The 24153-nt window shown below is 41.1% G+C and overlaps 2 protein-coding genes across 9 annotated transcripts in view; both read left to right on the forward strand.

Annotated features, from left to right (window-relative positions):
- The first annotated feature begins 4163 nt into the window (after positions 1 to 4163).
- Positions 4164 to 12889, forward strand: LOC105938937 (sterol 26-hydroxylase, mitochondrial). The gene is made up of 9 exons (XM_012880888.3): positions 4164 to 4564; positions 5007 to 5188; positions 7292 to 7491; positions 7563 to 7760; positions 8271 to 8434; positions 10909 to 11075; positions 11175 to 11256; positions 11425 to 11625; positions 12451 to 12889. The coding sequence occupies exons 1-9, from the start codon at positions 4322 to 4324 to the stop codon at positions 12565 to 12567; spliced, it is 1554 nt and encodes a 517-aa protein (XP_012736342.2). The 5' UTR covers positions 4164 to 4321; the 3' UTR covers positions 12568 to 12889.
- A 1908-nt stretch (positions 12890 to 14797) lies between these two features.
- tns1b (tensin 1b) overlaps positions 14798 to 24153 on the forward strand; it is a 192158-nt gene continuing 182802 nt past the window's right edge. For 4 of the 8 annotated variants that reach the window (XM_036139691.1, XM_036139694.1, XM_036139692.1 and 1 more), the window contains exon 1: positions 14799 to 15093. In XM_036139691.1, the coding sequence (XP_035995584.1) occupies positions 14983 to 15093 (111 nt within the window). In that variant the 5' untranslated portion in view covers positions 14799 to 14982. Of the gene's footprint in view, positions 15094 to 24153 lie in introns of all 8 variants that reach the window. The other 4 variants (XM_021307729.2, XM_021307733.2, XM_036139697.1 and 1 more) reach the window with 2 other exon arrangements.

A 24153-nucleotide genomic window follows, 5' to 3' on the forward strand; every position in this document is an offset into this window, starting at 1 on the left:
TGCATCCTCTTGTGTGGATCAAAACTTTTTTCTTAATCGTTTATGAAAATTTACCGTATTTATCTTCATGTGGACGTGGCCATAGATCTAATGGAAAAGATGATTCAGAGAGCCTGAGGAGATTTTTTTTGGGATCTTTTTAGAGCATTTTTAGAGTGTTTTCTTTATAACTTGTCACACCTTTTTGGAATCATAACTTTTTTTCTGATCTTTTGTATGTTTTTTCTAAATTTTTTAAATAAATATATACACAAAACCTCTATTCTAGTTTTTTATTTTTTATTTTATTTGTTAAGTGTCCTTCATTTAGATACATTTCTGGTCCCTGACTGGGATGATCAATAAAAGGCAACTTCTGAGATTTTATGGATGTTTAACTCTCTCCCACAGTCAAAGAACAATTAGGAATAAGCATTAGAAAATAAAGAAAGAAATAACAATCTAAGGAACACAACAAAAACATCCAAAATGAACACAAAAGAAAATCAAAACCATAAGCCCTGGAGATGAGGGCACTTTTGTTCTTAAATTTATGTACAACATTGTAAATTTTGTTTTCTATGACAGGCAAACATTACGCTAATATTTCATTGGAATTTATTGGTTGGATGTTCATGGATTTCTTTGGACAGGTCTGGTCCAAGATTTAGTAAGAAACTATTACATTTATTGGCTATTTCCTCTCTGTTGTAAGTTTTAGCATCATTATCAATAAAACAAGATATTCTGCCTTGCTTTTGCTGTTCTTTTTTTTGTGATTCAGGATATGTCAACTTGTGTTAATTTAATCTCATAGTTTCTTATAATGTTCCTTTTTGCAAAATCTTAAGATATTTATTAACTTATTTTTATATATTTTATATTTAATTCCAGCTACTTTGGTTTGTTGTCTTAAAGTTTTTGTAGAAACCATTTTTATTTCATAATCCAAGGACAGCTGATGTAGTAGTTGTTTATCATATAGTTTCATTAATATTTCTTCAAATGCTTCATATAAACTATTTATATTGTTATGCTGATAAATTGGGTACCAGTTAGATGACATTAAATTGCTCTTTAAGGTTTTTATTTATTCTTCTTCTTTGATGCTCTTACATACTCATTTATATTTGTTCAGCTCCTCCAGATTCTCAATAAATAGCATCTTGGCTTCTTCTGGTGTTTCATTCAGTTTATAAATACTTTACAGTCTGATGTTCAGGCCTTTTGGATTTTATTCACTGTTCTGGTAATGTCACCATTTTGTTTGGTGTTCGCTTAGACAGATGTTGGACCCTTTTAACATTCTTCCTTGTTGGAGCAGAGTGTTTATGTTCTTTCAACTGACGACCTCAGGATGAGGGCAAGTTTGTTCTTGTTGGGCAATCAGCCATAATAATAAACGTGAGACTGGAAGTAGTCTGTTTGCAATCTTTCCTCAGCTTGTGCAGGAGAAAAGCTGACCTGAAAGACGCCACTCTGCAAGCTGTGCAGAGGCCCTCACAGAAAGCCTGAGGAAACCTTTTGATCCCAAAGCAAACTGAATGGATACAGAGTCAGAGGTTTGGCAGAAATACCAGGGACAGTTAAAATGGTTCAATGGTTTACTTTTATTATGTTTTTTTTAAGCTTTGAGTTACCCTGTAAGCTCCAGGTTAAGACCTGGAGTTAACAGGGTAACACTACTCGCTAGTGACCTTTGAAATAATGCTATGCTGATGTGCTTTGGTTTGTGTTTTACGGTAATGACAAACTTCATTTCCATAAGGGTTTTCAACACTGATTGGACATTAATGTTTGTGTTTTCCAGCCCGCTAATTACACCAAAATATAGCTTATAAAATCCATCATGATTAAGCTCAGCATGTCAGCTAGCATTAACATATATTAGGCTCCCTAATGACTTACTACTAACCCTGGTAAACGTAATTTCGGTTTGTTTTAAACATAATGCTTAATTGCCCGACAGTGCTAAAAGCATTAGAACAGTATTAATAGGGAACATTAATGCTGATTTGTTGTATATGTATGTGTCTGACTGGAAAAATTATCAGACAGCATGGGATTAATTTCCACTTTTATGCTGATGACACTCAACTATATTTATCCATAAATCCCGATGAATCCAATCAGTTACTTTGACTGCAGTCATGTCTTGATGACATCAAAAGATGGATGACTTTAAATTTCCTGCTTTTAAATTATGAAAAGACAGAAGTTGTCATCTTTGGACCAGAGTCCTCAAATAATAAACTTCATAATAAATCACTTAATCTGAATGCCATTAAATTGGCCTCTTCTAATAAAATAAAAAAAACCTTGGTGTTGTTTTGACCAAGACATTTAAATCCCATATTAAACAGGTTTCCAGGGTTTTCTTTTTTTCACATCCAGAATATTGCCAAAATTAGAAATATTGCGTCTAGGAGTGATGCTGAAAAACTATTCCAAAAAAAAGGTAAAAAACAAAGCAACTGGACTTGTTTTCCGTAGTTGAAGACGTTTCGCTTCCTCTCCCGGAAGCTTTCTCAATTCAAAAAGTCTGGAGTAATGATGAGTAACAAGCTTTATACCATTGGCAAACAAAGGCCTTGTAATGGCTTGGATAACATGCAAATTCAACCGAAACAGGAATTTGCATGTTATCTAAGCCATTACAGGCCTTTGTTTGGAATGGTATAAAGCTTGTTACTCATCGTTACTCCAGACTTTTTGAATTGAGAAAGCTTCCGGGAGAGGAAGCGAAACGTCTTCAACTACGGAAAACAAGTCCAGTTGCTTTGTTTTTTACCTTTTTTTTGGAATGACCATGACCTGGATGACTGAGAATCTTCACCAGCATGCTGAAAAACTAGTCCATGCATTTGTTACTTCAAGGCTGGACTATTGTAATTCTTTATGGACCCAGACCTGAACCTCCAAAAGCATCTAAAGACAATACAAAGTCGACCTTCTATCACCTGAAGAACATTTCCAGGATTAAAGGACTGATGTCTCAGCAGGATTTCAAAAAACTAATCAATGCGTTTATCTTTTGTCGAACTGATTACTACAACGGTGTTTTCACAGGTCTGCTTAAAAAGTGGATCAGACAGCTGCAGCTGATCCAGAACGCTGCTGCCTGATTCCTCACAAAGACTAAGAACGTAGAGAACATGGACCCGGTTCTGAAGTCCTTCCATGGCTCCCTGTATCTCAGAGAATAGACTTTAAAATCCTTCTGTTAGTCTATAAATCCCTGAATGGCTTAGCACCTAAATACATCACAGACTTGTTATCAGTGTATCAACCCTCCAGTCAACTCAGGTCTTCTGGCTCAAAGAAGTGATGCTAAAAAACTAGTCCATGCATTTGTTGCTTCAAGTCGTAAATATCGCAATTCTTTACTATCAGGAAGTCCACAAAATGCAGTTTAAAGCCTATCTGATCCAAAATGCTCCAGCATTTTCCTTAGAAAGGAAACTTTTTGACCAATTTGTCTGGATGATATGATTGAATTTGGCTTTTTAAAGAGCTTTGAGATGACTTGTTGTTAACTGGCACCGTATAAATAAAATTAAAATGAACTGAACAGAAGTTTGTCTCCAGTATTCCTCCTGGGCGACAGGTGGCATGCCTCGATGTCACTGGTGTCTAAGATGATTCCCTTTGACTGCAGGAAACCTGTTGCTCAGGTGGAAGTTCCAGGAACTCTGATCATACAAAAGAACATACAAGGAATATCAAATATTCTCTAATATTAATTTTATAGACAAAGATTGAAGTTTACGCTGAAACATTTCTGAGCTCAGGAAATGTAAGATTTGACCCAAAGTTGATTTCTAAGTTCTAAACAATCTAACCTAAGGCTAATTCAGGCCCGATAGAAATTGCTGCATGTCATCAATGGTCTGTTTTTGTGATCAGAACGTTTGGTATTTCATGTGCAGCCGCAGAAGTTATGTAATTCAGCCTGAGGGAGGAAAAACTCACAGACTTTCACATGGTGGGCTGTTCCCAAAAATGGCAAAACAAGCTTCTTTGTTTGGAGCAGATCAGCTTATAAGGATTTCTCACAATCATTCGTGTTGGACTGGTTGCGTACCCACTCATTTACTTTCTTCTATATGTGAACATAATAATCAAAGGGCAGCTCCTTGTTAAAATGTCCTTTAACTAACAGAAAACGAAGGATTTTCTGAAAGCTTACAACCACAAACTTCTTTCTTTGTTGCTCTTTGTCCTTGTTGCTTCTTCACATCTGGGCTGGATGGGTTAAATAATCTGCAAGGTTTGGCCCCTCCCTGCTCCCTGAGCAACTTGGATGTAACAGGAGCCGTGTGTTTTCCATTCGGCTCCTGCAATGGCTGCGTGCTTGTCGCGAAGATCGCTGTCAGGGAAATCCGTCTGGCTGTCGCCTTCGAGCCCCTCTTTAAAAAGCCATGTGTGCAGCAGGAAGGTGGGCAGGGGCCCCTCTGCTCCCGGGGCCCTCTCTGCCCTGCAGGACAAACCTCGGACGGTGGAGGACCTCCCTCGCGTCAGCTTCTTGGAGATGGTGTACAGGATGGTGTTTCAGGGTTACCACAACCGTCTGCACGAGCTGCAGGTACGTCAGGCTGTGATCACCTGATCCGTCTTGAGTGTTCAGCAGCTCTATTACACGTTCATTTTCCATCCAAAACATGCAATGTTTTCCAGTCAGGTTGCAGGCAAATCTAACCCTAAAAGCACGGTTCTGAGCGTTTCTTTTCTTGCCTTCTGTCTGCAGTCACCATGCATGCTAAAACTGTTGCACAGGTAACGTCACCTTTGTTTCCAGCTAGAGGACGGACCAGTTTGTGTGAGGTGAACTGAGTGCTAAAAGCTGAGGTACCGGTTCACCGGCTAAACGAACGTGTAATGTCCTTAAATCTCACAATGTGAGCCTGACTGAAGCAGTTCTGCTTTTACTGACGTGCCTTTGGAAGAGAGAAAGTTGCAAACTTTACTTTTTTTTTTATAATCGTTGCATGTGATCAGGTTTCCCTTTAATTTTTATCCCCTGTCAGCTTTATGAGAAGCAGCTGTATGGACCCATCTACCGAAGCGGACTCCAGTCGGTGTCGGTGAACTCCCCTCAGCTGCTGGAGGAACTCATGAGGAAGGATGAGAAGTTTCCCTCCAGAGGAGACATGACTCTGTGGACCGAGTACCGCGATATGAGAGGATTTGGCTACGGGCCCTTCACAGAGTAAAGAAACTAAATTCTGATCAACACAGCAATGCTTCACTTTTATTTTCCTGTCACTAGTTGGGGAAAAAGCTCAAACACTGTAATACCTATAGCAGAGCTTTCCAGAAATAAAGGTCATGTGTGAATTGATTGAAATAAGCTGATTCTGACCTGCTGATAAAACACGTTGCTGCCATTGTAAACAAGGTTCAGGCCTGCTGGTGTAGTCTGAGGCTCTGAGCTCACAAGCATGGATGTTTATGCAAATCTAGGATTTCCTGCCTTTCCTGTCCACATGCAAACTGAGATTTCTGTAACACAATCTGAATTTAACAAAACAAAAAAAATTCAGAGTTGATCTTTTTTAAAACTCAGCTGGTGGTGTACATGTGGACTACACATCCTGATGTCATTCATATCGATGATACTTAGGCCCATTTTGCACGTCTACTCTGGCTTTTTATGCTAAAAATCTGTGTCGCAGATGTTTTTTTTGTCAGTCATTCCATAATATTTTAATCTAGTCCCGGAGGTAGGTAGAGTAACCCCAGAGTAGCACAACTTCAACATATCTTTACTGAAAAAATAAATAAATAGCGTTCCAAGAAATGACTCAAGCAGAAGTAAAAAGTATTTTGTCAGTAAATTCTAACATCTGATCTAATATTTAAAAAAATATATAATCATTATGTAGTCAGACAAAAATCTACAGTTATGTGCCATTCTGGTCTTATAAAGACAAACTAAATGCTGCAGTTAGTGGCTCTGTTGCCTTGCACACAAAGGTTCTAGGTTCAAATCCTGGGGTCGTTTTGCATGCAGTTTGAACATTCTCCTACCCGGACCAGCCAGACTGACTTTACATGTATTCAACACACAGCTTGTCAGTCTGGGCAGGCCTAAACTCTTCGGCCTAAACTTCCCATACCAATCACAGCAAAGGAGTTAATAACGAATCACTCTTAGTACCAGACTTACCCAAAATGTAGCGGTAAGATGGCGGCTGCAATAGAGCGATGTTTTAATGGAACTCATTCGTACTCCTTGTATCCTCAGATTTTCTTTGACTAAAATCCTTTGAATACTCCAGCTTTCCCCAACAGTCCAGAACATCACTGTTTCTCTAGTTGACTCGACATACTCTTAGGAGTATGTTTTGTTTTCTTTAAAAAAGTTGTTCAACTAACTTTAACTGAGTAAATGAGAACTTTTTGGTTGGGAAGGAAAGGAGAAGCGTGTCAAAAACTCAACAAACCACAAACACTGGAACATTGGGGAAACCTTTAGGCTAGCACTGCTCAGGACCTTCTTTTAAATGCTGGTGTAGTCAGTGTTGACATTATCGCCACCTGCAGGCAGAGGACAGGAAATACCGCATTTTTGATTTAAATTTCACAGATTGCATGATTTGAAAACAAAATCAAACAACCGTTTAGACTTAAAAATCCCAACCTACTGTATATCATAGTCATTGCTGCCTTTTCTTGTACACAGGGGGAAGGTGGATAAAACAGGATCCTCCTAAGCTACATGTTGGAGTGAAAAAAATGTCAAACTCTGCAAATGTTAATGTGTTTATGGCATTTTATCTGGAACACATGACTTTAAAATTAACAGCATTTCTACTTTGAAAGAAAAGTATTTTGAAAGTTTGTGCACACTGCAGTCATTGGGGTTTTGACTGAAGACAGGAAGTCTTGTGAGAGTGGGAAACAAATTGGTTGAAAGACAAAAATGTATGATCGATGTATACATTGTACGTGTGGAGAACAACCGGCGGGCAAACTATTTTTTAGAGTTTCAGAATCTGTGACGTGCTGAAATCGTCACAATTCGAGCTGAACAATCTGTGAGAAAGTCTCCAAAACTTACAAGACATAAACTCTGTAAAAACTAATGGCTATTAATACATCAGTTTGGCCAGATCAAGGTCTTCTTTCATTGAGCCGTCTGCTTTAAATGGGGTTCTGCTGTGAAATGCAGAACCCCCAATCAGGGTTGTTTTTTTACCTTGAGATGTATCACAACCATTTTGAGCCACACCAACCAATAAACCATGACTTGATCAGCGTCAGACTTAATTTTCTCCCCTTTCTTCTCAACATGTGTTTCTGCTCTCAGGGAAGGGGAGCGCTGGTACAAACTGAGGGCGGTTCTCAACAAGCGGATGCTCCATCCCAGGGATTCTGCTCAGTACTCAGGGGTGATCAACGACGTGGTTTCAGACTTCGTAAAAAGGATCAACCATCTACGTGGAGCCAGCCCAACAGGGGATCTCGTCACTGACATTTCCAACAAGCTGTATCTGTTTTCACTGGAAGGTATGCAGAAAGCATCGTTCCTAGGAACCAAAACTCAGAGGATGGTTTGTTGAATTATTTTCGTCGTCCAGGTATTGCCTCCATACTGTTTGAGACAAGGCTCGGCTGTCTGGAAGAGGAGATCCCTGCTGGCACCCAAGAATTCATCCACTCCATCGCTCAGATGTTCTCCTACAGCATGGCTGTGGTGATGAGTCCCAAGTGGAGCCGCAGCCTGCTGCCGTTCTGGGGACGCTACATCGCCGGCTGGGAAGGCATCTTTGGCTTTGGTGAGTTGGAGATACCTTAAAGCAGTGCTCTCAAACTCCGGTCCCCAAGCGCCAGTGTCCTGCAGCCTTTAAATGCATTTCTGACTCCAACATTAGCTTTATTAGCAGAGATCTGCAGAGCTTCCCTGTATGCTAGTGAGGTACTATAGCCAATTGATTCAGGCGTGTAGGATAGGGGACACAGTTGCAGGACCCTGTCCCTAAACAATTTGAGTTGGAGACCACTGTTTTGGTGAAAACACAATCAACGGAGGTTTGGTGTAATATCAGGAAGCTCTAAAATCCAACATTTAAGCCATCCTTTAGTGAGCTGTGTGCTGCCGACACTGAGTGGTGCCAGGAGAGCAATCAGTGGTCAAGGGTCTTGCTCAGGGGCCCAGAGTGACAGACTTAGTTTCGAACTGGCAACCATTGGGGCCTCTCCAAAGTGCCTGGCTCTCTAACTACTAGGCTACCACTCCCATGCTGGTTAAATGAATAATACCAAATTTTATTTTGTGCCCACTCTAGCTAAAACGTTAATCGACAAGAAGATGGAGGACATCCAGCAGCGGGTGGACAACAACCAGGATGTGGAGGGTGAATATCTAACGTACCTCCTGTCAAACACCCAGATGAGCACTAAAGACGTCTACGGCAGCATCGCCGAGCTTCTCTTAGCCGGAGTGGACACGGTAATCAACTCATTCTATGGTTAACAACAGAAAAAGACCTCAGAAATGTTCTCAGTGTAAATTAACATAAAGTTCTCCCCAGATGTTTGCAACAACCCAAGTAATTCATACATATTAAGAAATTAGATCACAGATGAAGCTCTGGTTGTGAAGTTTAAATGACACGGGGAGATACTAGTGAACACACAGAGATGGATTATATGGGATAGGGCTGGACGATAATTAAATAACGATATATATCGATGATAGAAAAAAGGGTCAATAAAAAGTTCAATAGTAGAACAGTTTTCCTTCCTTATGCATTCTAGCCTATCATGTAGGTCAATATTACAGTCATTACATCCTCCCAACCAATCCCAACTCAGACCCAGGAACGCTCCGTCACCAAGCTCCGCCCCCTTCAAAGAGCACATGTTCTTTTTTCTTTTTTAAAAACTTGCAGTTTTGGTAAAAAATTGGGTAAAGGGTTGAGTTTGAGTTCAGTGTTTGTGAGTCCTGTATCTAAAAATAGGTTGCTAAGCAACTACATAAAATAGCCAGGGGTGCACTTAAAATATATGTTTTGAAGTTGTTGATAATTATCAATATCGATCCAATATGATTTCTATTTTGTCAATATCTTTTTTTCTATATCGTCCAGCCCTAATATGGGAAAAGCTATCTGGAAAACTAGACACAATCATGTCTCAGGTGTGATTTTGACCCTTTTGTTTTCACACAAACTCTCTTCAGATCATGAAGGTTCTGGAGGTAATCGTTATTCACTCTGATCTTCAGTTCTTTCCACTGATTTCCAATTGAATACAAAGTCCAGTGATTGGCCCATTCTAGCAGTTTTACTTTCTTTGAAACCAGTTAAAAGTTTCCATGTCTGTGTGTTTGGGATCATCTTCTTGATAGGAAATCCAAACCTCCTTCCACCTTCAGATGAACCATCCTTAAAAAGTAAATTTCTCCATTAATCCTTCCTTCAGTATGAAGTCTGTCAGCACCAAAAGACTTCTAACGGCAAGAAAGAAGACTTTTTAATCAATCCGGTTCAACTGAATTGCCTTATGATGTTGCTGGTGCCGTGGTTTCTAAACTGAATTGACTTGTACAGATGTTCCCTCCTGCAGGCTTAAATCTTTGGATGCTGTTTCTCGGGCGATGAGCAGAACTGGCCTCCTCTAACCAAACTATTTTATCCCAGTATTCCACTGACTTGTCTAAACCTTATTTAGCTAACTTTAAACAATCTTCAATATGCTTTTTCTTTAGCAGTGAGTCTGCGGGCGAGTGCATTACTTGTAATTTTCGTGGGAAAGGTTGTAACTGTTTAGTTTATTAGTTTACACAACATACAAACGGATGTTTGCAAGTCTCTATGAAGCTCTCTGCCAGTGCTCACGGGCGCTAGGACCACTTTTGTAAATATTCTGCAGACTTCTGTCAGAAATCTCACTTGGGGAACCTTGCAGTGGCTTTTAGATATTTCTGCTTCTGTATAAAGGCGCCAATGCCACTTACTAGAAATGCAGCTGCAACTATAGCCATTAGTATATTTTGCATCACTAAGATTTTTTTGTGAAAGTCTCTTTGCTTTTAATTCTCTGAGGAAACTTTAGTAAAGAAAGTTTTTTTGCAGGATCTGTGTAAATATCTAACCAACTGATATAGATTTGCACATAGCAGCAGAAATGTTTTCTAAGTACTGACTCATCTCTGCTGGTTTCTTGGCTTTTTATGACTAGTTGCACATTATTACTAGTTGCTGAAATTCTTGGTGGGTGGTCGGCACACTAGTTGCCTAGAGAGAGAGAGAGATAGAGAGAGAGAGAGAGAGAGAGAGAGAGAGAGGAGAGAGAGAGAGAGAGAGAGGAATAGAGAGAAGAGAGAGACAGAGATGAGAGAGAGAGTAGAGAGAGAGAGAGAGATATATATATATATAGATATCTATATATATATATATATATATATATATATATATATATATATATATATATATAGTAAACAAAGCAAAAAATATCAGAAAGTAGAAACTGAAACTGAAACTGATTTCAGTTTCAGTTTGATTTAGTATTTTAAACCATTAGCCATTTTCTTTTGTGTGTGTGATGTTGCAGGAAGCATCCCAAATAATATGCTGTACTGATAGAAACACACATTTCAATTTAAAGTGTTGTTAAACCAACATGATGTGCACATTCAGACATTTTTCAGACGTATTCTTAGCAAGAACTCATGCATTTGATGTTTAGTCTGTTTCAAATATTTACCCAGAACTTCACCAGTAGACCATTTTGTCTTGATTACTTGGGTTGCTGTTGAGATCTGATGTGAATCTTAATTAGAGAAATTTAATCGGAAAATGTTGACGTGTTTGATACGTATTCTACCCACTGCAGATGGTGGATTTGGGTCTGTTTTGAATTTCATGGTATTTGGTTCTAAGGTCATTCCTAATTGTAAATGTTTATGTCCTTATTTCAAAGACCTCCAACACCCTCACATGGGCTTTGTACCAGCTGTCAAGGAACCCAGACATCCAGGACAGACTTTATGAAGAAGTTTCCACGCTGGTACCAGCGGACCGAATCCCCTCCGCTGCAGAAGTCACTCGGATGCCGTTTTTACGAGCTGTGATCAAGGAAACTCTTAGGTGAGACTGCCTGGAGATGCTCTAGTGTTTGTTACAAAAATTTATCTTGGTGATGATTGCACATTTATAATCTGTCTTATTTAAACTCTTTTTAAACAGGATGTACCCCGTGGTTCCTATGAATGCAAGGATTATATCAGAAAAACCCTTTTCTGTTGGTGGATATCAGTTTCCAAAGAAAGTGGGTCAGATTTATTGTGGTAATCCAATATGACATGTTTTGCAAGTATCTTCTGTGAACATCTTTAACACCGCGTTAGCAGCATCTCTGGTGTTTACTATTCTCTGGGAAGTTGAACCTGACAATGCTGACGTTATTTAACCTTTTAATTTTAATTTTTGTCTCCAGACTGCGTTCACGTTCTGCCACTATGCCATCAGTCACGATGAGAGCGTCTTTCCTGAGTCGTTCAGATTCAAGCCGGAGAGGTGGCTCCGTGACGGCCGCCCGAGGCCAAACCCCTTTGGCTCCATCCCGTTTGGCTACGGAGTTCGAGGCTGCGTTGGCCGCAGGATTGCAGAACTTGAGATGTATTTAGTTCTGTTTCGGGTAAGATAAGAAACATTTAATACCTTAACCCTGTGCTAAATTAAGAAACAATCCAAAGCTGGAACCCCAGTGATAAATAATATTTTAGCACAAATCCCGAATAGAGCTGGGTGTCATCTGCATAAGATTAGATACTAGAGTTCTGATACTGCCTGATGGTCATAAGATCCTCTCAACCCGAAACATTGAGAATGAATCAGGATGACCTGCATGACAAACTTATATACTATGGCTTTATGAAAATCTCTAGAAACTGCTGGAATTCAAGCAGGAAAAAACCCTCAGAAGTCAAAGGTTATGGCACTGTGAGTCACTAAAGCACCAAACCTCACAGAGACACAAGTAACAAACCCAAACGCCAAAGTCTCAGATCAGGACCCTGCAACTGTAAATAGGTCAACATACATCATTCCTGATCTGAGTTCTGACTTTCAGTACCAAACTTAACCTCTGGAGCTAATATTACTCTCCTGGATACCGTGAATCGCACTCTGTCTATTTCCCCTGCATTGTTTACATTGTTTTACATTGTTTACACGTCAATTGTTTACATAAATCACTGCTGCATCTTTATCCTGAAATTTAGTGCAATATACTGTGATTTTTTTCAAGCTGTATGCAAATGAAATTTCGTTCTGTACGCACTTTGTGCATACAATTGACAAATAAAGTTGTCTAAGTCTCTAAGTCTACTACTGCCACCAGGACCCCTGAGACAATCAGCACCAGCCACCGCCCTCATCATACAGTCCATCTCTAATGTTACATAACATAAATAAAATACAGCTTTGTTGTCTTTACTGACTTTCTGCTTTTTGTCTTCAGCTTATTCAGCGGTTTGAAGTCAAACCAAACCCGACAACCGGGGAGCTGAAAAGCATCAATCGTACCGTTCTGGTTCCAGATAAACAGCTGGACCTGCATTTTGTGGACAGAGTATGAAGAAACTGGCACTTGACGGACTCTTACGCACCGGGTCGACTGAGCTACATGGACTCATCTTTTCTTGTATAACAGCTTCATGGCAAGTGGAAGCAGTTCTGAGAAAAATGCAAAAGCTGCAGAACAAAACTGTTTTTTTTCATTTAGTATTACAAAGCACCTGAGCAGAACCGTCACATTTACTGGTTTTACTATCATCTGTTTCATGTAACGCGCTTCTGTGGACGACCAATCACGTAGGCTTTTATATGATTTATGAATAAAATGTTTTATTAATAATAGTTTTATTTAGCGGAATGCTAAATAAACAATGTTTAAAAGCCGCGTTTATGGTTTCCATCTTGTTACACAAGCTTCCTCACAGCTACAGCTTGACAGCGATGGAAGCTGAGATAGAGGTGAAGCCACATCACAGAAGATCTTTACGCTGATAGGAGCTCTGTTTTTATCCCAGTGAGCTCAGGAGACTAAAATATGTGGAACTGATTTTGAAGATTACTGCGGACCTGTCTGGTTTTACATAACCAGCCAGCTGTGCACCGGCAGATCAGGAAGGAACTGGGACTCCTCTCTATCACAGGTAGATCTCATGACGTCTTTCTAAGAGGCTGCAAGCCGGTAGGTGGGATTTCTTTGAATGGGTTATCTCAGTCGTTCCCAAACAGAGTTAAAACGGCTGCAGGTAATACAGCAGACCTGAGAGATCCATCATCCAACCACTGATCAAACAGAGCGGCTGCACCAAATTCCACTTCGAGGGCCGGCTTCCTGTAACATGAAGATGCATACCTGGTCCAGGACACCTGAATCACCTCAGCAGCATTCGGTCATCTTCTGCAAAGTTAATCGTCTTTAAGGACAGACACGTCTTAAAGCTGCAGGACATCAGCCAACAAGGACTGAAATATGAGGGCCCTGATCTGGTGTGTATCAAGCTTGCAGCTAACAGACCTCTGAGATTCACTCTGTTGGAGCTAAAAATCACATTTTCTGTCAAACTGTTTTATATTTCTTTATCATTTTCAACTTAATAAATGGGAACAAAATGTGTCTTTGTGAGAGGCTTTTAAAACTTGGTCTTTTTGGGTTGTCTTTTGAGCCGTGTGGAGTGAGTCAGAGCCAAGGAACTGAAAACCAGAACATCTTTTTCAAAGTTTCAGAACACCTGGAGAACTATTCATCCTGAAAAATGTAAAATACTCTAAATAATATGCTGTTTGGGAAGAAAATGTGAAGAAATAAAGCGCGGCTCAAGGTTTAAAGAAGTAAAAAAAAAGGAGAAAGTGTAAAATGTTGCAGAAATAAAATTATCGTCACTTTATTAGGTACATCTTGCCAGTACCGGGTTGGACCTTTTCACTTCAGAAGTACCTGAATTCTTCACGCCATGGATTCAACAAGGTGTCAGAAATTTAAATCATATTCATATGATAGCTGCAGATTTTTGGACTAAACATCAATGCAGGAAGCAGCCATCAGAAGATGGTCCAATGTGGTCATAAAGGGATGAGAAATTCTCAGGTAGGCTGTGTGATTAAAGCACTCCGTCCTGTTGAGAGAAGGTAGGATGGATCCATGCTTTCAGTTGTTTCCACCAGATTCTGACACACCTGAGTGTTGCAGCTGAAATCAAGTCTTATTGGACTAGGGAACGTTTTTAGATACATGTGGTTGTATTTACTATATAATTGAAGAAAATGTAAAACATGTTTATTAAAATATGAATATTTTGTGTTGTTCCTAATATTTTACATTACAAGAAGATTTGAAATTGTCCGTAATCATTTTGGTTACGGCCCCCAGCCTCCATCTTCGATTGCAGCTGGGGGCCACACAAAATCAGCCCAGGGACCGGAAATGGCCCGCGGACCGCACATTGGACAGCCCTGGTGTATTCTCTTGCTTTGCTTCAAAATAAACAGCAGGGGGCGGCATTGCTGCGTGAAACGCAGTTAAACTTCAGCGGTTCCGTTTTCGTCTGGAGTCCAAATGTTCGGACTGAACGTCCAGGAGTCCAAACAGATGCATTTGAAATTAAAAACAGGAGAAAACAAATAATAGTTTTCTTTTACAGCTGGCAGACAAAGAAACCTGGAGCTTTCTGAGCCGACATGTAGTCACAGCGTCTCCAACATGTGCGCTTCACCTCTGACTGGCGGCACGGGGAGCCAATCAGAGCGCAGCATGCCAGGGGAGGCGTAAAGGTGAGTGTTGGTTGAAGCTTCAGGCAGCAGACTACCTGTCGGATCTGCTCCCAGCGGCCGGAGAAGAAACGTCCCAGCAGGAGCGATTGGGTTAAAGAGCGCAGGGATGCCGGGGAGGTTCTGCAGAGACGCGGAGGGTTGACCCGGAATGAAGTCCTGATTCCTGCGCCCGGAGCTGCAGCAGCAGGGAGCTGGGAGTGAGCCCTGGTGGATGGGTCTGTGGAACTGTGCTCGGATGGGATGCACGGTGAGCTTCATCTGCTGCGAAGAGGACTTTCTGCAAATGCCCCTTTACCGGCATGAGGATGAGGAGAAGAAAGAGGTGAGCAGAGAACGATGGTCGATTGATCTTGGTTCTGCGCAAAAGTTTCTGGGAAAACTCGTTTCCTCTCAAGCTGCCAGACTGTCATTAGAGTCTGTTAAGGTGTTTTCCATCAGTAGTTTCCTCTGAAGCTCCTTTAAAGTTCAGCGTTTCCGGTACCTGGCCCTTTAAAGGAGACAGAGCCGTGATTCTTTAGGTCCACCATGCTTCAACACCACCTGACCTCAAATAGCTGATTGATCTCCTCAGACTGTCAGCATGTTCTGCTCCAGCAGGGGAACATCTAAAACATGCAGAACTCTGGACCCTAAGGACAGGAGTTACTCACCTGTGATCCAGACTGCATCCATGTCTCTGGTTCTGGTTCTGTTGGGGAACCAGGTGAACCGTTCACCTTAATGAAGATCAGGGGGGCAGCTAAAAGCATCCCACCTCCTTCATGTTCCTCAGCCTCTGAGGCAGATCATGAGGTCCACCTGTGCTGGAGTTTGGTGCTCAGCTGATCCCAGCCGGCTGGTGGCGTAAAAGCAGACAAACATGGAGAACAGGGCTGTTTTTGTCCTCCCATCAGCGTAAATCTGGGATCCTCCACATGTTTGGCTCCTCTGAGGTCTGGCTGCTATCAGCACCTTCCTTCCTACGTAAAGACGGCGGTGCTTTGATGTTCCCTGTGATGTGGCTTCAGCTTGATCTCCGCTTACATCACTGTGGCTGTGATGAAAGTTTTACAGGGACGGGTGATGAAGAGGATTCATAATGACCTAATCACACCTTTTCCCCTTTAATCTGCATTAAGTTTCAACAAACAAACTGTAGAATGAAAGTAAGTGAAGCCAAATTTAGTTCAGACTCGGTTAAATGATCTTTTTTTCTCCCATGGACAGCTGCTCTCCTGTATCTGTTTGCTTTTTTTTTTTGCCCATCGATGTTTCCACAGTTCAGATCTGCCCTGAACCAAACCATCGGGTCTCATCGGAGCCTCAAAATCCCTAAAAGAATCTGGTGTCTCATTATATTTGGTGGGAATGCTGTTCTAGCCCAGCGCTGCTGTGTTTCAGCTTGTTTCTTCTTGCTGAAATTCTTGTTTTGGTCTTTTTTTTATTTTAAGCATTTCCATGTTTAATGTGGAAACAGAAATTTGTGCATGTTTGCGTGACAAATAAGATCCGGCTATATGAACAACCACAGATTTATACAAAAACACCATGAAATAGAAGCTACAGAGTGAGGAAGATGAGCTCATCTTTAAAAAAGTTTTTAACTTTGATTAAAAGTTTTTGAGAAGGCAAGAACATCACAGCCAGTCACTGTTGGATTAATGCAAAGCACTATGCACACATAATCCCAATAAGGATTTTTATCTACCATGGATTGTAAATAAGGTAATAATAATAATTTGCCACGTTGTTATGCATGCATGCATGCATGTGTACGTCACATTAGATATGCTTCAGATAAAATCCTCAGATTTTTATTTCACAACTCCGACTTCATGCAGACACGCCGGCTTCAGGTTCATTTTAGGGAGCGATTTTAAGATTTTTACCAACTCCGAGAGCTCCTCATGGACAGGCGGCAGGTTTTCTTAGAGGGCCTCTGCGCCCTTATGTCCCTGGCAGGTCCCTGGGGTCCAGGGATCGGGGGCCGGCTGATGGTGAGCTGAACATGAAAGGAGCCGGTGCGTTTTCAGTCGACCCGGGTCTGGATCGCTTTTCCAGAACTTATCTCTCTGTCTGCTTTTGATTGATTTATCGTTTTTAATGCATTGTTGGCTCTTGGGTTGTTATTGGCTCATTGTTAAGCTCTTTGTCTTTTAACAATATATCTCTTAAAAGGCGCTAAAGTAAAAGTTTTACTGATTTACTCCCTAATAGTTGCTGCAGACGGGATGTTTTATGTTTTTGTATAGAATACAGAATCTTACAAACGAATAAGGTGGCGTAGTGGTTAGAGAGCAGGATTGCATCCTGGAGAGGCTGCAGGGTTTGTGGTTCGAATCCCACAGACTGCCACTCTGTGTCCCTGAACAAGGCCCTCAACCCCAGAAGGCTCCCTGGCGCCGCACAGTGGCGGCGCCCTGCTTCCTGAGGGATGGGGTAGATGCAGAGGACACATTTCATTGGATTGTATGTGTTGCAATGACAATAAAGCTTACTATTGTTATTAAAAACAAAATTTCCAATAGTGTTCAGCTTGGAGGTTGTAATTTTTTCTCTGGTTCTGATTGGTATTACTATCCTGATGCACCCTAAAAATGTCATTAGATTACTGTATATCAGGGATCTGTGCAGTGGTGATGTAAAACATGGCCGCGGTGAAAGGAAGCAGCTGAAAGTCTCATTTTTCTCTGCACAGGCGGGTCTCGATTTCCTCCTGAGGGTTCAACTGCAGTACAGTCATGTTTAAAAATAGTTCTGCTCAAACTCTCTAATCCGGTCTGCAGTTTTCTGCAAACTTCTGCTTATTTTTACCCTTTAGAGCAGCGGTCACCAACCCTTTTTGAAACTGAGAGCTACTTCATTGTTGTTTTGTCATATGAAGAGCTACCAGTACTGACCTTTGAACTAGAAGAGTCAGAGTTCACCCTAACTTTATGTAAAATAAACATATTTTTCATGCTTTTGGTATAGATATTGTCACTTATTTAAATCTATATAAATACAAGTGTGATTAAACAAGAAGCTTGACAGAATAAAAGGTGCAGCTCTCTGGTGGATTGAGCTGTTTTTAGAACAGGCTTGTGGGCCCCACATGTGGTCCTCAGGGGGCTACTTGGTGCCCGCGGGCCCCATGTTGGTGGCCCCTGCTTTAGATGAATGATGCGTTTGCAGAGACGTAACAGACGATAACCTTTTTCCTTCCAAAGAAAACATTTGGACAAGGATGAAGTCTCCCCAAACTTTGGTCTGATGACACCAAACCTGAATCTTTGGCCTACAGTTCCATAATGAGGTTTGTTTGGCCACATAAACGTCACTGAACATCCTAAAGACGCCGTACCCACGATGAAACATAGTGGTGGCAGCATCATGCTTGGGAATTACGTCTTTCAGACTGATCTGGGATTAAATTGTGAAAAGTTTAATCGGTTTTGACCCAAAATCTCAATCCTCAAACTGATGAGGGATTTTTAAATGTTGAGCAACTTTAACACTTGAGGATGAATTAAGTTTTATTCTATTCCATCTCTCCAAAGAAGGTAAATCAATTAAAAATGAAGTATGAATTTTAGAAAAAAAATCATTTCTAGCAATTTTGTAAAAAGAAAACGTCAGATAATTTCTACCCGTCTCAGTAATCGCTGGAAAAATCCTTGTTGGTGTTACATCAGCCAAACCTCTTCTTCTGATTGCTCTGCAACTTTTTGCACGTTTCTTCTGGTATTTTGATGATTCGTCTCCAAGTCCTTCAGGTCAGAAGGTCTCTTTCCCATCACCCTAATCTGTAGCTTCCTCCAACGTTTAATATGACGTCAGATCAGAAGAAAAGTGGCAATGAAACTGAAAGACCTGAACCAGGGGTGTGAATATTTTTGGCCTCTTTTGTACATACAGGGGCGTAATTCATTGGATTTGAATGCCAATTGGTAGAAATTGCCGTTGCATATTTAGCATTCAGCTTTTCCTCTCGTTTAGTAACACCCATGCCTCAATATTGCAAATATAACTCGGTGCATTCTGCAGATGGACACAGTCTGATGTTTACAGCAATGCACAGTGTTTTTGTTGACTATTGCATTGGTCAGGGAGGCTCTGAGGGAGCCGGCGTGCCTTTGTCCCTGCCTGAGGTGTCTGGTGGCACAGACTAACAGCTGGCACTGAGGCCTGCAGCAGTCCTGACGCCACGCAGGGAGGAGCGAATGCCGGCAGAGCTGGACTTTAAGTGGCGCTGAAGTGTTGAAGCAGAACTCGGTCCTGGTGAATGTAAACTGCAGCAAGTGAGCAGCAGGTTTAAGGTTGTTTAGGTCAAACTGGGTTTGTAGCAGTTCCATCTTTAAATGGAGGTAAAAGCTGTTTCCCTCTGCTTTACTGTGGACCCAACAGAAAGTCAGTTCCTGGGCTGTTGATAGATGCTCACACTGACATATTGTTTACCGTTTCCTCCTCCTTCCTGTCAGGCAGGCCTCCTCCGTATTAAACGTTAGCGGGCCGCTCCCAGCTGAAAATAGCAGATAGAAATCCTGGTGTCAGATGTTGAGCAGCTGAATAAAACCCAGCAGTGGATCAGAGGAGCTGCTGCTTTAAATCCACAAGTTTCTCTCAAGTCTGCCGAGAATTATTCTGGTTTTTACTGATTTATTTGTCTAAAAGTGGGTGTTGGCAGAATAACCTTTGCCGGTTTTGGAGTTTGTTGTTGATACTTGACTCCATATTCTAATATCTGGTTAAATTCTTTAAAATGTGATGATTAAAACACCTTCTGCTTAATATATTTTATTTCAGCAGCAGAAAAGTAAAAGTCAGAATTAACATAAAAAATGCTGTCATTTTGTTATGATGCCTTTATTAAACATGCAGAACATATAAAAATACATATTTATAACAAAGTTGTTATAAATAAGGTGTTTTTGAGCCACCAAGGCTGGAATATAACAGTAAATTGAAATCACACCATCAGAGCTGATTTCCTCATCTGTTTTCTTATAGATGTTTCCTTCTGCTGCAGTTTTGGTTGTTTTGTGTCAAAGTTTTTTGTATTTTGGGTGTGAAAGTTCAATCATCTGTAACTTGAGTCCTTATGCCAACCGTGTTTAAATTCCTGCCTGCTTCCACATGATTTCTGGTTATTTTCTGTGATCTGCTGTAAAGAGTTGTGGTTCTGATCCATGATGGTATCTACCAGCACGCAGAGTTACTCAAACTAGGATCACAATCTCCACTAAAGCCATTTTTAATAAAAACTCTTCAGAAAGTGATGTGCAGTTACAGTGAAGTTTGTGAAATCCTCAGTAATACCTGTGCTGCTCCTCCTTTGGGTGTAAATATGATGGTAAGTACGAGACGAGCTGGGGACATGGCAGAGAGGCGGACTCTGATCAGATTTCTTTCTGCTTTGGACTTCTTACAGATCAGGCAACTAAAAAACTTGCAGGTTAATTTCACTTGTGCAGAAACCAAAACCAGCGTACAGCTCCTGAATGCTAGCCTCGTGAGACCATCCTGATCTCGCGAGCTTTCAAGGTTTCACTCCCAAATCAGTCTGGCTACTTTCCGTTAAAGAAAATTTGGAGCCGTTCACCAAACGAACGTCCAATCAGCGTTGGCTTTGAGGCGGGTTGAGGTGTGACGCAACGAGAAGACGCGACAGTTCAGTCTAAACAACATGGCGGCTTCAGCCGATGAAACTAGCGTTAGCGTGGCTATCGAGCAAGTTTTATCGGAATTACAGAGTATTTCTTTGCTGAGCTAACGAGCCTTTACCTGCAGCAGCAAGAGTAGCTTGGCTTGTGGTTGTGTTTTCGTCGTCGCTCGTAACAGAGCGACGACGAATCTGATTGGTTTATTTGGCCCGTCTATCACCAACATAGGCCAATCAGCTAACCAGTATTTTCGCCCCTTCCCAAAATTACTTCAACGGAAGGTTTCCAGATGGATATGCGGAGCAAATCTATCTGGCGGAGTCAGGTAACCTGAATGCAGCTTCTCTGAGGAATGCTGGATTTGCACATAACTGCATTTTGTTTAGCGTGTAAAATCTGTGTCTCTGCTAGAAGATAAAATCCTCTGGCTTCTTCTCTTTATTTTCTGTCTCTTTATCATTCTCTCTGCTTTCACATCCTCCGCTCTCTTGTAGGCAGCGCTGTATGGATGCTGTGTACGGTTAACTAGGGATGTGCCGACATGGACATTTGGGCCGGCGTCTAGTCACAGCTTGGCGCCGGTGTTGGCTGGGAGTGATAGAGGTTGGCAAGATGTACGGTACCTCATCAATGTTTGCAGCAAACCTTCCGTTAAAGTCAAGTTGGAAGGCTTGTCTGGGAAAATGTGTACAATCCTGCACACGCAGGACTTTGCACCCAGTCTGCAGAAATCTGCCTCGTTGCAAAGCTCTGCTACAGACTGCAACAAGTGTCCTGCTGTAGGAGTCCAGACTATTAAACGACGTGCTGAAGCTCTGAATGAACTCGTTCCGTGACGTTGTTGACGGTCCTGCCCATCTATTCTGCGTTCCCACATCCAGACAGACCTCTGAGCTAAATGGCAGCTAGAGATCTGCGAAATGCCAGAAAACAGAGTTTCACTCTCCTTTTTATTCTTGTGCTTTCCCCCTGAACCCTCGCTGACACAATAAATGGTTTCCGTTTAAAAGCTGTTTTTTCCACGTTTCCTGGCCCGACGCGTGCCGCCCTCATTGCTGTTGTTCTTTTGGACCTGCAAGTCAGTTTGGAGCGGCAAACGGATCACTCTGGAGTCAGATAGAGGCAGCATTTTAAAAGTAATGGGAACGATCTCACAAAAAAGATCAGAATAGAGCTTCAAGACCTGCAGTAGCCTAAGAGCAACGAGCTTCTGCAGGAAGTGGAGCGGTTCCACCTGAGCATTAAATGCCCGGCATGAGAATCTGCTCATCATCTGAGGCCGTGGTTCCAAGGACGGAAAACAACCGTCCAACTTGGATGTAGACAAGTCACCTCTGGTTCTGAGGTGTGGATCATGGTTAAAAAAAACAAGACGTTGCTCCTCCACAATGTAAGAAATGAGCTGAGAAGGTGAACAGGAAAGCTTCTGGGAAGCTCTCTGTAGGCCTTCCTGGGCTGATCTTACTGGGAGAAGACCACAGAGCAGATCTAGAACTTGTGTAGCGGTTCCTTCCTGCTCTCTGGATCCTCTCCTGTATGCGTTACCTCCTCAAACCCAACCTCAGATGAGCTGAAGACAAAGGAGGGGTATTACTAAAAGCCTAAATGATGCACCCAGGGGTGGATAAAACTGGAATAACTCTGCAGAACAGCCTGAAAAAGCTGAAACAATGAAGGTTTCCAGACTTTTAAACATTTCGTCCTTCAGGTAAACGTGTTCATGGGTTCCAGTCAGGAACCGGGGTATTCGGACTTGGGCTGGACAATAATTCAATAACGATATATATATCGATCGATAGATGTATGGTGCAATATAAAAAAACAGGTGTCAATAAAAAGTTCAATAAAAAAACAGTGCTTTTTAGCCTATCGTGTAGGTTAATTCTACAGTCATTGTATCCTCCTAACCAATCACAAACCCAGGAAACTCCATCAGCCTTCAGAGAGTTGAGAGAGCAACGTGTTCTTTTTCTCATTTTTAACACTTACAGTTTTCGTAAAAAATTGGTTGAAAAAAGGGTTGTGTTTGAATCCATTTATTTAAAAATAGGTAAGCAAGCAACAGCAAAAATGGCCAGGGCAGCATTTAAAATGCATATATTTAATTTCTTAGATAATTATCGATATCGATCAATATGATTTCTAATTTATCAATATGCTTTTTTTGCATATCGTCCAGCCCTAATTCGGACCCTGACCCCAGTAACGCGGCTCGCTCTCCTCTCCTCTCCATTCACGCGGCTCGGTGGCTTTCTGTCGCTGCTGAACTCTCACCAAAGTGTGAGACGGCAGTCAGGTCTGGAGCGCCGGGGTGGGCGGGGGGGTCCCTGGACTTGAAGATTTTTGATAAAGGCGTGCCGCGGACTGGGCGCTGCATTCCAGCGGATGCTTTAACAGCTGGGACACAGTGCGTCCTCTGTGCAGCGGCCCTGGGGAAGGCCTATCGTTTGCCTCCGAGCTGCCGGCGCTGACCCGCACACGGGCCGCAGAACAACGCCGCCTCTGTGTGTCCGCCTGTGGAGAGGTGGGCCGTGTGTTGCCTCACCACGTTTAACCTCTGTCAGCTTCCCTTTTAATGGCCGCGCACGCAGGAATTTCCCCTCCTGTGGACATTGGTGGGGTTGTGTTTGAGAGCTGCAGGGTGGAAGGTGATGGAGAGACACGTCGCCTGCATGGAAACCTGCAGAAACGTTTCAGAGTTAAAGTTTTTACTGGTTGCTGAGGCGTAAAACGTTTACACTGCAAAAACAGAACTAAAAATAAGATAAAAGTATAAGATAATCTGCCAATGGAATAAGACTTTTGCACTTAAAATTGGAAGAACTTATCTCCATCAACTTATTTCAAGTGCATTATATCTAATTATCTTATTTTAGGGGTAAAAATACTCCTTCCATTGGCAGATAATCTTATTTACCTGCTTAAATCAAGGACAAATACACTAATTTCAAGAAAATTGTACTTATTTCTAGATGTTTATGTTTTTTATTTATTTAAATTTTTTATTCTATTCATTGTGTTCAAACAAAACAAGCAAACATAAAAACAAACACTATAAAGTTCTAAATGAAAGGGAGCAGAAAGAGGAATAATCTTATGTTATCTGCCCTCTTTATTTACTATTAATATGTTTTTATATGCTTTAAACATTGTAAAATACTACAGTCTACTAATTCATTAAATTTCAACAATTTTAAATGAAGAAATAGTGGATTTGTTGCCTCTCTATAGTGTTTTCCGGTTATTATTTTTCTCTTTTTTTGTAAATTGAAAATTAATTGAATATGTGTTTTACATGCATTTCCCCAAACATCTACACTATAGGTCAGATATGGAACCATTATGGTGTTATATAAAATATGTAATGCTTTCTTATCTAGTGAATCCTTTACATTGTGTAATATCGCTTTTGCATTTGATAGTTTTACTTTGATATAATCTATATGTGATTTCCAGATGTGAGAACCAAATAAGTTTATTTATCCAAGGAGTCACAGCAGTCCTAAAACTTTCAAAATTTTTTATGATGAACAGCCAGTTTATTGTTGAGCAGTCAGATTTAAGTCCAGACTTTGACTAGGCCGTAACAAACTCATCAACTGGTTCAGACCAAAGCAAACCAATTGCAAGAGTAAAAATGGTAAAAAAATAAAATAAAATAAAAAAGGCTTTTTCTTTTAAAAACAGGAATACTTACTGTTGTATTTTTAGGTTTAGTCAAATATTTTTCTTTATTTTTTGTTGTTGTTGTGGTCGTTGTT

The sequence above is a fragment of the Fundulus heteroclitus genome, chromosome 7 (genome assembly GCF_011125445.2).
Source record: "Fundulus heteroclitus isolate FHET01 chromosome 7, MU-UCD_Fhet_4.1, whole genome shotgun sequence".
Classification (NCBI taxonomy): domain Eukaryota; kingdom Metazoa; phylum Chordata; class Actinopteri; order Cyprinodontiformes; family Fundulidae; genus Fundulus; species Fundulus heteroclitus.

What these genes read in the sequence shown, in the direction of transcription:
- LOC105938937 (XM_012880888.3), top strand. Translation starts at nt 4,322, where the DNA reads ATGGCTGCGTGCTTGTCGCGAAGATCGCTGTCAGGGAAATCCGTCTGG. An exon ending in ACCGTCTGCACGAGCTGCAG is followed by an intron (nt 4,565 to 5,006) that starts GTACGTCAGGCT and finishes ATCCCCTGTCAG; the next exon opens with CTTTATGAGAAGCAGCTGTA. An exon ending in GTATCTGTTTTCACTGGAAG is followed by an intron (nt 7,492 to 7,562) that starts GTATGCAGAAAG and finishes TTCGTCGTCCAG; the next exon opens with GTATTGCCTCCATACTGTTT.